The sequence below is a fragment of the Lingula anatina genome, chromosome 5 (genome assembly GCF_051362555.1).
Source record: "Lingula anatina isolate TDL-2025a chromosome 5, LinAna3.0, whole genome shotgun sequence".
Taxonomy (NCBI): Eukaryota; Metazoa; Brachiopoda; class Lingulata; order Lingulida; family Lingulidae; genus Lingula; species Lingula anatina.
Window position 1 is genome coordinate 12,915,656 of NC_141771.1, and position 16,828 is coordinate 12,932,483.

At 36.1% G+C, this 16,828-nt stretch overlaps 2 protein-coding genes across 2 annotated transcripts; both read left to right on the forward strand.

The window, feature by feature from the left end:
• The first annotated feature begins 3,992 nt into the window (after positions 1-3,992).
• LOC106156279 (uncharacterized) lies at positions 3,993-5,477 on the forward strand. The gene is made up of 3 exons (XM_013531473.2): positions 3,993-4,048; positions 4,340-4,442; positions 4,992-5,477. Exons 1-3 carry the CDS (start codon positions 3,993-3,995, stop codon positions 5,475-5,477), a joined length of 645 nt encoding a protein of 214 aa, XP_013386927.2.
• Positions 5,478-9,449: 3,972 nt separating this feature from the next.
• On the forward strand, positions 9,450-10,911 carry LOC147761662 (uncharacterized). Its single transcript, XM_087012386.1, has 2 exons — positions 9,450-9,547; positions 10,101-10,911. Exons 1-2 carry the CDS (start codon positions 9,470-9,472, stop codon positions 10,635-10,637), a joined length of 615 nt encoding a protein of 204 aa, XP_086868512.1. The 5' UTR covers positions 9,450-9,469; the 3' UTR covers positions 10,638-10,911.
• The last annotated feature ends 5,917 nt before the right edge of the window (positions 10,912-16,828 follow it).

The window sequence follows — 16,828 nt, forward strand, 5'->3', positions numbered from 1 at the left end:
GCAAACATTACATATTCGACGGTTTACGGTCTCGCGGGAATTCTTTTCCCTTGACGCCCATTGTCGCGCTGTCTGTCGATGCGGCATACACAAGGGGGGATCCAGGATTATTTGAAGTGGAGGGATCCGAAACAACTGGCCTCGGATGCGACCATCGCCCCCTTGGTGTGGTTTTTGGGGCCTGCACATGGACTGCAAAAATTATTTAGTGTTTTGGAGAGCAAACGGTGCCCTTTGGTACTATTTAGAACTATGATTTAGCCATTCAAAATTCTAATCTCAGGAGGGGAATATTGGTGTGATATATTTTTCAGAAACCAAACGAAGGAGGGAGGGCATGACCCCCCTCCCGACTCCCCCTCCTAAATCCTCCAATGATATATTCCAAAACAGATTGACTGCAAATTAAGCACGATTTTGCACCTTCAGTTTTCGTAACACATTTTCTTATTAAGTACTTATTATTTCTACAAGTATTCTCTGCCCAAAATGCATCAAACTGTTATCTTAAGCCACGGTCACAACCGGTGTGAACGGAATGGTAGTCCTAGTAACGCAAGTCCGACCGGACACTAAGTCCTGGGAACGTAAGTCCTGTGTCAGCGTTGCTATGAATTGAGGTCCTAGGACATACGTTACTAGGATTTAACGTCCGTAGGACAACAGTTACCAAGGAATGCATGTCCCACCGCCAGGAATCTAAGTCCGGATGGGACCTGTTATCCTAATTTGCACTAGGAATATATGTCCGCTCCCATTTTTCTCTCGCACTTAAAGTGATAGATAGATAGATAGATAACTAATATAATATTACCATTAGTTTTAAAATATTTCACCTAAACAAATACAATGGAATAGAAAAGGTATATGAAGAATAACACTTGTTACATTTTAATATATTTATTTCAGTTCTTTTATTTATTCATCTGCAACATAAACTTTCAAATTTGCCCTGTTTACTGTTTGTTGCATTGGCCCAATAAGATCAATCCCAATCTACCAAAAATTAATAAAAAGTATTTTATTTCTGACTTTACATTAAATTCGTAGATGTTTAACTACATAAATAACTGAAAAATAAATTTCCACAAGTCTTAATGTTTTCTGTTAAAACAATATGACGATAACAACGAAAGACGATTTTCAATATCTATTTTTCCAATTGAACACCACGATTAAGAGAAAAATTGTCTTGATAACCATCCTCCACGCCTCAGGCTTGTTCACGGGAAAAAGGTTAAGCGGTGGAGAGTCGTTGTTGCTCTTTTTGTTGACACGCTGACATTTGTCACATTTTAAAATGAATTTTCTGATGTCGTCTACCATGTTTGGTCAATAATATCTCTGTTCAACCTTGGCCAGTGTCTTATCTCGTCCTAGATGACCACCTTAAATTTAAAAACAAGGAAATAAATACATCGCATTTTATAGACACTTCTCGTTTTTCAATGTCTGGAATTATGTCACACAATTTAATATAGCAACGTATACGAGGTATTGTGAATACGGAATTATTTTAATACATACTTACCAAGCGGTGATGTATGCAGTGTATCCAATTTCTTTTCACTTCTCCCCTGTTCCTTACAACATTTCGCCATACTCCACCAACATCATTATCATCATTATCATTCTGCCCTACACCTGCTACGCCCCTCACTTTCCTCTTGCTAACTCTGTAATAGAGCTTGCCATGTTCAATCTGAAATAAGCATTACAATATGCATATATGTGTACTCATGATGTTAAAGGAATTATTGACCTAAACTACTGTTATTTTGTTAGAGTTTAAAACTGAGAAAAGGAATCGTAAGCAGCTGTCCCCGGACCTAAAATCCTAAAAATGGACGTCCCCTGGACCTAAAATCCCAGATATGGTAGTCCCCCGGGCATAAATACCCATGAAATAGGAATTCCCCTGCAAGACATTTATTCAAGGTACATAGGTCCATGGACACACATCCCCGGAATTGTATATCTGCGTATAACGTAGTGTGACCTCTCTAATAATATTGCATATTTAACATCATGAAAATTGAAAGTTTACTTTATAATTGCTTGTTCTCCGAATAACTCTTTTCTGTGTTGGTGTTGTCTCGATAGGATACGTGCCCTCCTGAAGATATTGGAAAATAACTTCAACTTCGGGCCTGGTCCGGATGCTGCTTGTCCCTTCCATATCAAACGTCTAGTGAGGGTGTGGTATTCATATATGAGCGGTATTTATAGTAGAACAAGGTAGCGTGTGACATCTGGTTATGTCTGTAACCAATCCAAAAATTTGCTACGTGGCATATATGACGACCAGGATAAAACAAAAGAAAAAAATTCACACGAAAAAAAAAAAAAATATATATTTGTGTAAACGAAATTCGAACCACCATCCACTAACACAATTACTCTGTATAGCATCCATTATACTGCACAGCCTTACCACTACACTGGGGAGACGAACTGGCAAACCGTCGATTTTACGGAGTACTTATATGTGCTCACTAAAGCATAATATTACTGCCAATACTCATTATCCACTAGTTGCTATTTTAAATGGTCGGACATAGTTATAGGGCGGACCTCCATTCCGTTGACTAATGTAAACGTAATGCAGGTCCGCCAGGAATAGAAGTCCTACCCTTTATTATCTACCCTTTATTATATCAGGAATGCAGGTCCCATCAGGACTACTATTCCTCAGGACCATAGGTCCGTAGGACCACCGTTCCTAGGAAACGAGGTCCGTAGGACCTCGGTTCCGGGCGGACCTGCATTCCGTTTACACCGGACGCACCCATTTTAGGATTGTTCGTCCCCTGCGAATTTTGCGTGCAAGGTCCAAATGAGATGTCCTTTCAAGCAGGAAATTGTACTCATTTCTCGAGTTTGTCTTGCTAACTGCACATGTCCAACATCCTCCGTATGTGCATACGGACTGTCTTCGAGCCCTCTGTCTCTGTCTGAGCCCATGTGCACGCCTCTTCTCACGTTCACCTCCAGGTAAAAGTGACTACTCATCTTCACGTCTTAGACCGCTATGCACAATCCTGTCTCCGCCGGTTCCCTTTTTTACATTTTTACTTTTAGATTTAACTTTAAGTCGTCCGAAAGTGTACTGTTCTTTGTAATGTTGAAATCGCGCATTAATTACAGTGTACGAGAGCTTAACCAATTAAATCATGTTATACAGAGATGTTTCCTTAGGAATGCGCATTTACGTTTTCACATAGAAATCACTGTATTTTTCTTCAATATCCAATAAGACTCTGAACTGTGTCAGATAAGTAAATATAGAAGTCTTTTTTTTTGCAGCTTGATGCACTTCCCCTAGTTACTCTGGCATACTAAGATCATTCCTTACAAAGACATATTTCACATTAAAATCACCCTGTGCTTTTTTTCTATTTTTTAATTTGCCTCAAACAGATAGCCTTAGTAAAGATAAAGAGGCATTCACTACCACAAAGAAAGCAGAAGTCAAATTGCATGATTGATTGATTTCACAGTTTATCTTAAATGCAGTGGAAAACTAACATTGAAACTCTGTATTTATATAAAAAAAGATAAATGTATAGACTCTTGAAATTCCATTACTCAAACAGTATAGGAACGATGTATCATACTTCATGTAGCAAGGAAATATACCTGACAGCAGTATGAGGCGTTTTAGGTAGCCCGTATTAACATGTAGTTTGGTGCTTACATCTGATTACACAAGTTAAGCTTTGGAAGCTGCTGGCGAAATGGAATTCATAACATAAAGAGTAGGGGCGAGCGTACGTGACAAAGCAACTTTACCTGGAATACATTTCATATTAATTGTATATAAATAAATAACCCTCCTTCAAACACCACGCATCAGTCAAGGCACAAACATCTCACAGAATTGTAGGACAGAAAACTGGTAAGACATATACTGTTCAATAACATTACTTTTCTCTTCGCTTAGCACTCAGCATATAGAGCATAAAGCTCTGTCATATTAGTAGTCCTTGTAAATGAGAAGTCCGAATGCCACATGTGGAGCAGCTTGGTTTGTGTTTTCCCCACTCAGGTAAGAACGATTCAGGACTATACAGATCAAAAAAGACCAGGCATAAATGTTTAATACAAGTTAGGATTTCTCCGCTTTAAATTTTACTACTCAAGTGATATGAGTTAAAACAAATGTATACTTGTCCTTAACATTATTATCATCATTACTTAATAGATATGGTAGATATAATATGTATTTAGTTTTAAATTGTAAAAAAGGAAACTTGCTTATATCTTTAAAAAGGACTTAATCAGTATATAATTTAGATTGGCTGTTAACTTGTTAGTTCTGTTGATTTCCTTGTTTTAGAAATCTTGGGAATTTAGACTTTAAAATAATGTCATCCATTAAGCTGATAAGCCTGCTCCTACTGGTTGCTGTACATGGTGTCGATTCTGCAAATATTGTGAAGGTAGGTCCAGAAAATTGTTTGTTTTTATCGTTCGTTTATTGGAACAAGCTAAGACAGTATTAATACATGAGCAGTCTGGTTCTTAAAGTGCAGGTAGTTGTGATGAAATTTTCTGCTGGTCTGTAACCTTTCAGTGTGTTTCACTTCATTGAATAAGAGAACGTTTTCTTTCTTGGATGATGTCTTTTATGTTAAAACGTGTTTACAAACAAAATAAGAAACCAATTTTTCATAAAACCAATATTATTCGACATAATCAACGTCATTTCTTAGAAAAAAATATGCCTGTCCTAAGCAATAGCCCATATGTCCGTTTTAAACCCAATTTAAAATATTTTTCAAATATTTAAACAAACATAATACATGCAAGACGATGTCATATCTAAAAAATACACCTGCAAAAAATATTATATATAAATGATATATAGGGCCCACTTGAAAAGCAATTTTCATCTTTTCAAAGAATGTTTCGATGTTCAGAGAGGTCAGCCCCTAATGTGAAAGATGGACAAGGCTAGGTTGTAAAATCTCATTATTTTCATATCTTAGAATACCAACGGAAAGTTTAATTCCTACCGTAAAAGCAAGTACAAAGCATTCTTTGATATCATCGACGTTGATGAAGATGGTGTTGTTACTGAAGAGGAATATGTGGGTTTAACAACAGAACGAGCTCAAAAAGTTCTGCCCTCTTGGAGAGCTATGGCAGTGAATGGTATATTTTCCAATGCCTTTCGGGTTTTGTGGTCAAACGGGTACTCCAACAATAAAACATTCTTTACTTTTAAAGAAATGATTCGGGTTCACGAGATAGACATGCCTATTTCAACAGAGGAGGTCGCTGGAATCTCTTGGGATGTGTTTGACACGTTTGACATTGACTGCGATGGCAAGTTGACAGTAGATGAGTATTCCAAATTCCTGTTTGTTTATCGTAACACAGCCGAAATTCAACCAATTTTTGATGCAATTGATCAGAACGCAAATGGCGTCCTTGATGCAGAAGAATTTGTAAGTGCATTCGACCTCTATTAGTATCGACAAGAGTTCAGCACCACTGATGTAATTATCGGCAAGCGGTACTGATGCAGTCGGCAACGGCCAAGAAATAGGTTGACCAGATTCTATCTCAAGTCTTCTAGAAGTATACTGTCCCTTTGAAATGTTTTAGATACGTATTGATTACAACAATATTTAATTATGTTATACAAGGAAATTTCCTTATAAAGACGAATTTGTGTTTTCACGTAGAAATCACATTGTATTGTTTCGTCAATTTTCAATGTAAGTCTGAACATGTGAATGAAGTAAATTCAAAAATGATTTCTTCTTTTATCTTTGCTGGGTATATGGTATTTGGAATAAAACATCAAAGCCTATTCTTTGATTCTTGCATCTTTATACATTTCTAACCATTTAGGTGGATATTTCGAGGAAATATTTAATAATATTTTTGATAATTTCGATCAGAACTTATATAATTACCTTGATGCTAATGAAACTACATGTAACCTGTATTGGTATATCCAACAGTATGGCAATTGGTTTTATTTTAGACAACCGTTACTCATGAAGTTGGTGATGACTAAGAGGTATATTGTCCATTAAGTTTTAGCTTTCAGATTGCATGTTACTGATTGCCGATGTTGCTTTTTTGCAACGTTTTCGGTGCTTGCATGAGCATCCCATTGGTTAGGGCAATATTTTACTCTGGCATACTAAGATGATTCCTTTCAAAAACGGATTTCTCATTAAAATCACCCCATGTTTGTTTTCTTTATTCTTCAATTTGCCTCGAAACAGCGCCACAGTAAAGATACAGAAGTATTCACTACCATAAAGAAAACAGAAGTCAAAATTGTATTTGATTGAATAGTTTCATACAGCTGATCTTACAACATTGGTCATAAAGGCTGTCCCACCCCCATTTCCATGTAGGCCTACTTTTATTTACAAATGATCACCTTACAGGTGTATATTGTTTTAAACGGTGCTTTTTATTCTAGACACCATGTCTAACATGATTAATGGTTCAAAAACACAAAATAGTGGTGTGAATATGCACATCATAACAGCAAACTTGCTCACACTTCTCGCCTGGCAAGTGATTTGTTGTAGAAACACAATGTTCTAAGGATGCAACCACCATCTTTGAACCCTGATATTAACCTTACTTATCACATATGACATGAATTGGAGTGTGCAATGCAGAGGGGAACCAACCCAATAAAAACGTGGACCAACTCCCCCAAGCTGTTTAGGAAGAATGGGATAATATCCCACGAAACAGAATTTTTACCCTTGTTGAAGGCTTGGCACTCCGTCTACAGGAGATAATTGCAGTACGCGGTAGACGCACACGCTATTAGACACGTGACCTTTAACGAGCACATCCTAATGCTAATTGTGTGTAAATTTGTTGACGTTTGATGGCGTCTTTTTAATTGAATAGACATTTCTTTACATCTGTAGAAATCACAATGAAACATTGGATTTGAGGAGGTACCTGTTATAAATTAGACTAAATGGTGAAAAATGTGTATATTTTCACCACTATTTTGTATTTATTGAACTATTAATCATGTTAGACATTTTATCTGGAATAAAAAGCACTAGTTATAACAATTTACACTTATGAGCTGATCATTTGTAATTAAAAGTACATGGAAATGGAAGTGGGACAACCTTTTTGACCAATGCTGTATATGCGATGGAAAATTAACAAAGTTACTAGGAATTTGTAAGAAAAATAAGTAAATGTATCGGGCAGTTTTTTTAATAACTTGTTTCTTAAGCTCCGCCGACCTCAAAATGGCCAAATAGAAAAAAAAAAAAAAAAACTGTTAAATCGGAACACAATAAACACAAAAACTCATAAGTTTTATGGTACTCCCACATCACATAACTGCCTACCAGTTCAAAACGAAGGTTATTTAAGCCAAAGTAAATGACTAGTTCTTTTCCCCCAGCTTCCGTTTTTTAAGCCAATCAGTGATTCGCTGATATTTTACACTACATGTGTCAAAATAATGCAACATGATCGCGGGAGTAGCATACTCGAGTGGCTGTCTCTACTTAAGCAAGAAATTGACCACTGTCGTTTGGCTCAGTTTAATAGTGAAGGAGGGACCAAAAAATATTATGCACAAAGGCGATTTTATTTACTGCTTTCTGTCAGAAATGAAAATATCAACTGTCGACTTCTGTGTCACTCGGAGGGTTTTAACAGGGAGCCGGCAGCCTCGTCAGCACAAATAGGTACTGGACGGAATGTAATCATGCCGGTCTCTACGACGGCAGATTTTATCTTTATAGTACATTCAGATAACAGTTGCAAAGGAAACACCAAAAGAGGCAGGCTCTGCTAAAGTCTCCAAGAGCATCCCAAAGACAGCGCACTCGTTTGCTTCTGAAAGTCTCAAGAAAAAATGTGAGTACATTTTCCTGTTTTATTAGAGTGTCATCGTATATTAAATTGAATATATTTTAATTATTGACATAAAAAAACGTATGTTAAATGGTCATTGCTCGCTCACAAGAGCAGAGGTTTCTATACTAAAGCCATGCGTCTCTGACATTTTTTATTAATTTTAGCCTAGTAATAGTTGTAACTGTCATTTGTTTTGGGTAATATGCCTGTCACCATAAATTAATAATTTGATTTCCACTGAGTAAAAAAGAGAAAAGAAAAGTAAAAAAAGAGTGCTGCTGCCATATTGACCATTTAAGGTAACCCATTGTACTGATGATTCTCAAACTCACTGAAAGATTCATAGGTCTGAAATATAGCCTATTGGATTCAATTTCTGGCAGAAATACTGTTTTTGTGAAATGTTCATTTTTCTTACGTTGGCATTTTCAGTGCGGGACTGTAGATGATTAAAATTTGGTGATGATTCTCAAGTTATTCATCACATGATATTGCATCAAGATTGACAAAGAACTATTTTGTACACTACCACCACGAATGCATGGAAAGGCAAACCTTTTTTTATTATTTTGTAATGTACCAGAATGATTCTTAGAACTGACATTCATTTAGACAAATAAAACATTAAAATGAATTGCTGTTTTTATCCTTTCAAAATTGCTTATTTTGTTAAAACAAGTTTTTACCATTATCTAAAGTAGGTTTGAAGATTAATGACCAAAAGGTCATTATTTTGACCCTCCGATCTCTGACAAAGATAAAAATTGTTTGAGAAAGAAGCAATTAAAAAAACCTGTCTAGCTGCTTGAAATTCTATTACTCAGATGGTATAATGGTCATGTAGCAAGAATATATGCTTGACAGCAGTATGAAGCTCTTTTTAGGTAGCCCGTATTAACTTGTAGTTTGGCGCTAAAATTTGATTACACAATTTTAAGCTTTGAAATCCGCGGGCGAAATGGGATTGATAACATGAGGAATAGGGGCACGAGTACGTGACAAAGCAACTTTATCTGGAATACATTTCAATATAATGGTATTTAAATAAACTGCCCTCCTTCAAACACCAACCATCAGTCAAGGTGCAGATCTCTTATGGAATTGTAGGACAGAAAACTGGTAAGATATGTATACAGTTCAATAATATTGTATATATAGATTAGTCTTTTCGCTTAGCACTCACCACATAGAGGATGAAGCTGAAGTTAATTTGGTCATATGGCAGTGCTGGTTATTGTATATGATAAATCCAACCGCCGTATGTGCATCATCTTAGTTTTTATTTTCCCCACTGAGCTAAGAACAATTCAGAAATGAACTGATCCCTAAAGATCAGGCAAAGGAATTCTTAGCTTTTATTTATACAATTCGAGTATTATGAGTGTCATGCATTATAATAAGCATATTATTATTCAATTATTATTATTATTATTATTATTTATAAACGTGTTTAATAGACGTGGTAGATATGTTGTATAAACGGAACTCTGATTATTTGTTTAAATAAGTGACTTAATTAATTCATATTTCAGACTAGTTGTTTACTTTTTAGTTCTGTTGATTCCCTTTTAGAAACCTTGAAAATTTAGACTTTGAAATGATGTCATCCATTATGCTGATAAGTCTGCTCCTACTTGTTGCTATTCAAGCTGTCGATTCTTCAAGTATTGTGAAGGTAGGTCCGGAAAAGCATTTGTTATTATCGTTCGTTTATTGAAACAAGCTTATACACTGTTAATAGCAAGGCAACACATTTCGTAAAATGCAGGGAGTTGTGTCGGAAGTTTCTGCCAGTCTGTAATCTTTTAGTGTGTTTTATTGAACAACATAAAGCATTTTCTTGGATGGTGACTTAGCGTGTGTATAAACAAAATAAAATATAAAAGAAAAAACAACAACAAATTTTCATAAAACCAATAATTATATCGGCAAAATCAAATTTTTTAACGAAAAAAATAATATACCTGATCAAAACAATTACAGCATCTCATGGCCGTTTTAAACCGAATCTAAATAATTTCCAAATATTTAAACAGGACACATGCAAGGAAATGTCATATCTTAAACAAATAATACACCCTAAAGATATGATATATAAATAATAGCTAGGTCCCATTTGGAAACCAGTTTTTGTCCTTTTAAAAGAACGTTTCAGCATTCAGAGAGATCGACTCCTAATGTGAAAGACGGGTAATGGTGGGTAATAAAATATCATTTCTTCATTTTAGAATAACAAGGGAAAGTTTACTTCCTACCGGATTACCAAGTTCAAGGTATTATTTGATATCATCGACGTTGATGAAGATGGCGTTGTTACTGAAAAGGAATTCGTTGGTTTAACAACAAAACGAGCTCAAAAAGTTCTGCCGTCTTGGAGAGCCATGGCTTGGAATGGTATGTTTTCCAACGCCTTTCGGGTCTGGTGGTCAAACGAATACTCTAACAATAAAACATCTTTCACTTTTAAAGAAATGATTCGGGTTCACGAAATAGACATTCCTATTACAACGGAGGAGGTCGCCAAAATCTCATGGGATATATTTGGCACGTTTGACATTGACTGCGATGGCAAGTTGACAGTAGATGAGTATTCCAAATTCCTGTTTGTTCACCGCAACACAGCCGAAATTCAACCAATTTTTGATGCAATTGATCAGAACGCAAATGGCGTCCTTGATGCAGAAGAATTTGTAAGTGCATTCGACCTGTATTGGTATCGACAAGAGTTCAGCACCACTGATGTTATTATGGGCAAACGGTACTGAAATAGGTACTGAAATGGCCAAGAAATAGGTCGACCATTTCCTTTAATCTTTAAGAATCTAGCCTACGCCTTCTAAAAGTATACTACCCCTTTCAAATATTTAAGATGTGCATTGATTACAACAAGATTAAGTTATATTATACAAGGATGTTTCCTTAAGAAGAAAAATTTACGTTTTCACGTAAAAATTACGTATTTTTTGTCAGTGTTCAATATATGTCTGAACGGTATGCGTGAAGTAATCAAAAAATGATTTTTCTTTGCTCTTTGATGGGTATATGATATTTGGAATAAACCATGGAAGCCTCCTCTTTGATTTGTGTATTTTTCTACGTTTCTAATCATTAAGACTGAAATTTTGAGGACATATTTGATATTATTTTTGATGCTATCGATCAGAACGAATATGACTAACTTGATTCTAACGAATTTACTTTTGCATGCGAGCTGTATTGGTATCTACAGCAGTTTGGCATCTGATATTATTTTAGACAACGGTTACTGATGTGATTGGTTATGACAAGAAAGTAATCTGTCCATGAGGTTTTAGCTTTAGGATTGCACGTTCTGATTGCTGCTTTGCCCTTGCTTTTTCACAGCTATAGGGTCCACCTTCCTCGTGTTGTGCTTGAAGATCACACTGGTTAGGACAACATTTTTCTTCTAGCATACTAATATGATTTCTTAGATAAACGGATTTAACATTAAAACCACGTGCAGTCCGTGTTTGTTTTCTTTATTTTTCAATTTTACCCGAAATACTGTAAAAATACAGATGTACTCACTACCACTTAGAAAGCAGAAGTTTACATTGCTTGTGATTGGTTTCACACAGTTGGTTTTAAATGAGATGAAATTTAACATTTTCACTCTGTATTTGTAAGAAAAATAGATAAATGAATGGGTGCTTGAAATTCCATTACTCAAACGGTATATTCACAGTGTAACATGCTTCATGTAGCAAATAAAGAAACCTGACAGCAGTGGCTTTTGGTTCTGGTGGTCAAACGAATACCCTAACTATAAAACAGTCTTTACTTTTAAAAATATTTTTCGCGTTCACATTCCTATTTCAACGGAGGAGGGAGCTGAATTCTAATCGATATGTTTTGCACGTTTGATATTGATGCGATGGAGAATTGACGATACATGAGTATTCCAAATTTCTGTTTGTTTATCGCAACACAGATGAGATTCAACCAAATTTTGATGCAATTCATGAGAATGCGAATGGTGTCCTTGATTCCGAAGAATTTATACGTGCATACGACCTCTGTTGGTATCGGCAAGAGTTCAGCAACACAAACGTTATAATCGGCAAACGTTACTAATGCTGAAGCCATTGTCAAAGAGATAGTTGGACAATAAGAGAGCCGGAGGAGACATGATTGTGCTAATATTCAGTTGTAAATCGCTTCAAACAGGTAGATAAGATCCAACCTGACCAGTTTCTCAAGACTATTGATTGACAGACAGAGGCAATTGATTGCCAGTCTCCTTTGCTAGTGATTTTTAGCTCAGATAGGAGGCTTTCGGAATGAAAGTGCCTACACCGTGTAATAGGTGTCATATTTGGAGTGTACCCTCTAAAAACTCGTCACAATATTAAAAAAAAAGATGTCGTGGAGGTCGAAGAGGTAGACGAAAGTCTTCCTTTCGAGTTGCAAGGTCAAAATGAGATGTCCTTTCAAGCAGGAAATTGTACTCATTTCTCGAGTTTGTCTTGCTAACTGCACATGTCCAACATCCTCCGTGTGTGCATACGGGCTGTATTCGAGCCCTCTGTCTCTGTCTGAGCCCATGTGCACGCCTCTTCTCACGTTCACCTCCAGGTAAAAGTGACTACTCATCTTCACGTCTTAGACCGCTATGCACAATCCTGTCTCCGCCGGTTCCCTTTTTACATTTTTATACAGGGATGTATCCTTAGGTAGACAAATTAACGTTTTCACAGAGATATCACTCTGTACTTTTTCTTCAATTTTCAATGTTACTCTGAACTGTTTCAGTGAAGTTAATTTAAAAGGCATCACTAAAATTATTATTGCCTTTTTTGCTGGGTATACATTTGGAATAAAACGTCAAAGCCTCCTCTTTGATTCTTGTCTCTTTCAACATTACTGACCATTTAAACGGATGTTTTGAGGAAATATTCTACAATATTTTGATGCTAATAGTCACAGTAAATATAATTGCATCGATGCCAATGAATTGACGTGCATGTGAGCTGTTTTGGTATATACAACGTAACTTTTTATTATTTAAAATCACCGTTACTAATAAAGTTGGTAATAGGAAAGAGGTAATCTGCCCATTAAGTTTTAGATTTTAAATTACATGTTACTGATTGTCGATGTTGCTTTTTGGCAGTTTTTTTTGTGCCTCAGCATCCCATTGGTTAGGATAACATTTTACTGTGGCATACTAAGATGATTCCTTACAAAATTCCTTACAAAACTGTTGCTTTGTATTTGTAAGAAAAAAAGTAAATGGACAGCCGCTTGAAAATTCAATTACTCAAACGGAACAGTGTAACATCATGTAAGAATGATGTGTGTGTGTGTGTGTGTGTGTTTGTGGGGGGGGGGGGGGGGGGGCAAGTGTATTCCCTGAATAGAGGCTATTAAGTTAAACTGCATAGCCTCATTCACTGATGAAGATGTCCTGCTAGACAGCGAAATAATGAAGGTAAAAACTTAATCTTAATATTAGCTGCTGACTGAAGAAAAAATAACATCATTCTTATAACCTAACACATCTAAAGAAATTCTTCTCTGACATACTTAATGTAGCAAGGAAATATGCTTGACAGCAGTATGACGCTCCTTTTTAGGTAGCCCGTATTAACATGTAGTTTGTTACTTACATTTGATTACACAAAGTTAAACACAGTAGCTGCTGGCAAAATGGAGGAATAGGGGGGACGCGTACATGACAACGCAACTCTATCTGGAATACATTTCATTGTAACTGTATTATAAATAAACCGCCCTCCTACAAACACCAAACATCAGTCAAGGTGCAGATCTCTTATGGAATTGTAGGACAGGAAACTGTTACGGTATGTTTAATGCTCAATTACATTTGGGTTGATATCATATCAGGTACTATCATGAAAATGGCACCCTTTGCCTCTTCACTTAGTACTCAGCATATACACGATGAAACTGAACATAAGGATTGTCATGTAGTAGTGCTGGTTATTGTAAATGATACATGTAAGTCCGAGCGCTGATGTGCAGCATTGTATTTTTTCCACGGAGTGGTAAAGACCAGGCATAAATGGTTATGCAAACTAGAAATTCTCCGGTTTTAACACAACTAAAGTGATATGAATTACGATCCTAGTATTTAATTTGTGTATATTTTTCTCTGTGTAACGTTTGAAGATTAGACGCTGATTATAACGACAGAAAATACAATAAGGGGAGTGTGATAATGATAGGGTCGCTAAACGATTGTTGACGGAATATTGTGACTGACCTAATCCCCTGGTCGTCTGGGTAGGCACGTCCCCTTAGAGCACATATGTAAACAAACGATCTTCTTCTTCTTATTATTATTATTGCCTTTTAGTGTGTTTCATAGATGTGGTAGAAATAAAGTTGGGAATTGTAAAAAAAGGAAACTCTGAGTATTTCTTAAAAAAAGGGAATTAATTAGTTGTTTACTTTTTAAATCTGTTGATTGTCTTGTTTCAGAAACCTTGACCATTTAGAGTTTGAAATAATGTTATCCATTGAGCTGATAAGTCTCCTCCTACTGGTTGCTGTTCAAGCCGTCGATTCTTCAAATATTGTGAAGGTATGTCGAGAAAAGCATTTGCTGCTATCGTTCGTTTACTGAAACAAACTAAGACAGTATTGATAGAAAGGCAGCATGGTTTTTAAAGTGCATTGTGGTGGAATTTTGTGCTAGTCTGAATCCATTGAATTGTGTTCCACTCCAATGGATAAGAGAAAGTTTTATTTTTGTTTTGTTTTTCTTGGATGGTGCCTTAACATCTGATATACAAAAAAGAAGCTAAATGTTCCTAAAACCAATATTTATTCGGAATAATCATTGTCATTTCTAAGGAAAATAATACACCTGTTCAAAACAATTACAGCGTCTCATATGTATTAAACCCAACCAAAAATATTTTTCAAATATTTAAGCAAATAAAATACATTTAAGAAATTGTCATATAACAAATAAAACACCCGCAAATTATGATATATAAACGATATGTAGGATCCATTTGAAAGCCAATGTTTATCCTTTCAGTGCTCAGAAAGATCAGTTCATAATTTGTAAGATAGGCAAGGGTGGGTCATAAAAATATCGTTTATTCATATTTCAGAATTCCAAGGGGAAAATTACTTCCTACCAGATAACCAAGTTCAAAGCGGCCTTTGATATCTTTGACGTTGATGAAGATGGCGTTGTTACTGAAGAGGAATTCGTTGGTTTAACAACAGAACGAGCTCAAAAAGTTCTGCCCTCTTGGAGATCTTTGGCGGTGAATGGTATATTTTTCATTGGCTTTCGGGTCTGGTGGTCAAACAAATACTCCAACTATAAAACATCCTTCACTTTTAAAGAAATGATTCAGGTTCACGAGACAGACATGCCTATTACAACGAAGGAAGGCATCGAAATCTCATCTGATTTGTTTGAAACGTTTGACATTGACTGCGATGGCAACTTGACAGTATATGAGTATTCCAAGTTCCTTTCTGTTTATCGCAACACTGCTGAGATTCAACCAATTTTTGATGCAATTGATCAGAACGCAAATGGCTTTCTTGATTACGATGAATTTGTAAGTGCATACGACCTCTATTGGTATCGTGGAGAGTTCAGCACCACAGATGTAATTATCGGCAAGCGGTACTGATGCAGTCGGTAACGGCCAAGAAATAGGTCAACCATTTCCTTTAAGCTTTAAGATTATAGCTGAAGTCTTTTAGAAATGTACTGTCCTTTTGAAAGTTAAAGATGTACATTGATTTCAACAACATTTAATGATGTTATACAGGATGTCTCCTAAGGAAGACGAATTTGCGTTTTCACATAGAGATCACGTTTAATATTTTGGTCAATTTTCAATATAGGTCTGAATGGTGCAAGTGAAGTAAATTTGAAAATGATTTTTCTTTTCTCTGTGCTGGGTATATGATATTTGGAATAAAACACCAAAGCCTCCTCTTTGATTCTTGTATCTTTCTACATTTCTAACCATATAGACGGATATTTTGATTTTAAAAAATATATTGATGCTATCAATAAGAACGAAAATGACTACATTGATGCCAATGAATTTACATGTGCATGCTAGCTGTATTGCTACCTACAGCAGTTGGGCATCTGATTTTATTTTAGACAACGGTTACTGATGCAGTTGGTAATGACAAAGAGTTAATATTGTGCATTAAGTTTTAGCTTTAAGATTGCACGTTCTGATTGCTGCTTTGCTGGTCCTTTTTCGCAGCTAGGTCCACTTTCCTCGTGCGGTGCTTGAGCATCACATTGGTAACCCAGCAAACACGTCAAGTTCGGATCACGTGGCTAGCCCGTTGCTACCACATTATAACGTCATAGCGACGGATTAACCCCGTGGTACCAACGTGACGTGTTTGCTGGGAAGGCGATCATTTTACTCTGACATACTAAGATGATTCCTTACATAAACGGATTTCACATTAAACCACTCCGTGTTTTATAGAACAGTTTCATTCGCTATGTTATTGTAATAGACTTGTGAAGATTCTTTTGTCTATAGCTACTTACATTTGTCCGATCTTACCATCCCCGATGAAGTGTGACTGTAAAAGCAGATGAAATATTGGATGGTAAGATCAGACAAATATAAGTAGCTATAGACAAAATGATCTTCACAATTGCACTCCGTGTTTGTTTTCTTTATTTTTCAATTTTACCCGAAACACTGCCATTGCAAGATACAGACGTACTCACTGCCACCTGAAAGCAAAAGTTAAAATTGCTTGCGATTGATATCACACAGTTGGTCTAAGATGGGGTGAAATATTAACATTGTAACTGCATTTGAAAGAAAAACAGATAAATGTATAGCTGCTTGAAATTCTGTTACGCAAATGGTATAAGAACGGTGTAACATACTTCATGTAGCAAGGGAATATGCCTGACAGCCGTGTAACACTCTTTTTAAGTAGCCCGTATGAACACGTA

What these genes read in the sequence shown, in the direction of transcription:
- LOC106156279 (XM_013531473.2), top strand. Translation starts at nt 3,993, where the DNA reads ATGAGAAGTCCGAATGCCACATGTGGAGCAGCTTGGTTTGTGTTTTCC. An exon ending in TTTGTGTTTTCCCCACTCAG is followed by an intron (nt 4,049 to 4,339) that starts GTAAGAACGATT and finishes TCCTTGTTTTAG; the next exon opens with AAATCTTGGGAATTTAGACT. An exon ending in ATTCTGCAAATATTGTGAAG is followed by an intron (nt 4,443 to 4,991) that starts GTAGGTCCAGAA and finishes TTCATATCTTAG; the next exon opens with AATACCAACGGAAAGTTTAA.
- LOC147761662 (XM_087012386.1), top strand. Translation starts at nt 9,470, where the DNA reads ATGATGTCATCCATTATGCTGATAAGTCTGCTCCTACTTGTTGCTATT. An exon ending in ATTCTTCAAGTATTGTGAAG is followed by an intron (nt 9,548 to 10,100) that starts GTAGGTCCGGAA and finishes TCTTCATTTTAG; the next exon opens with AATAACAAGGGAAAGTTTAC.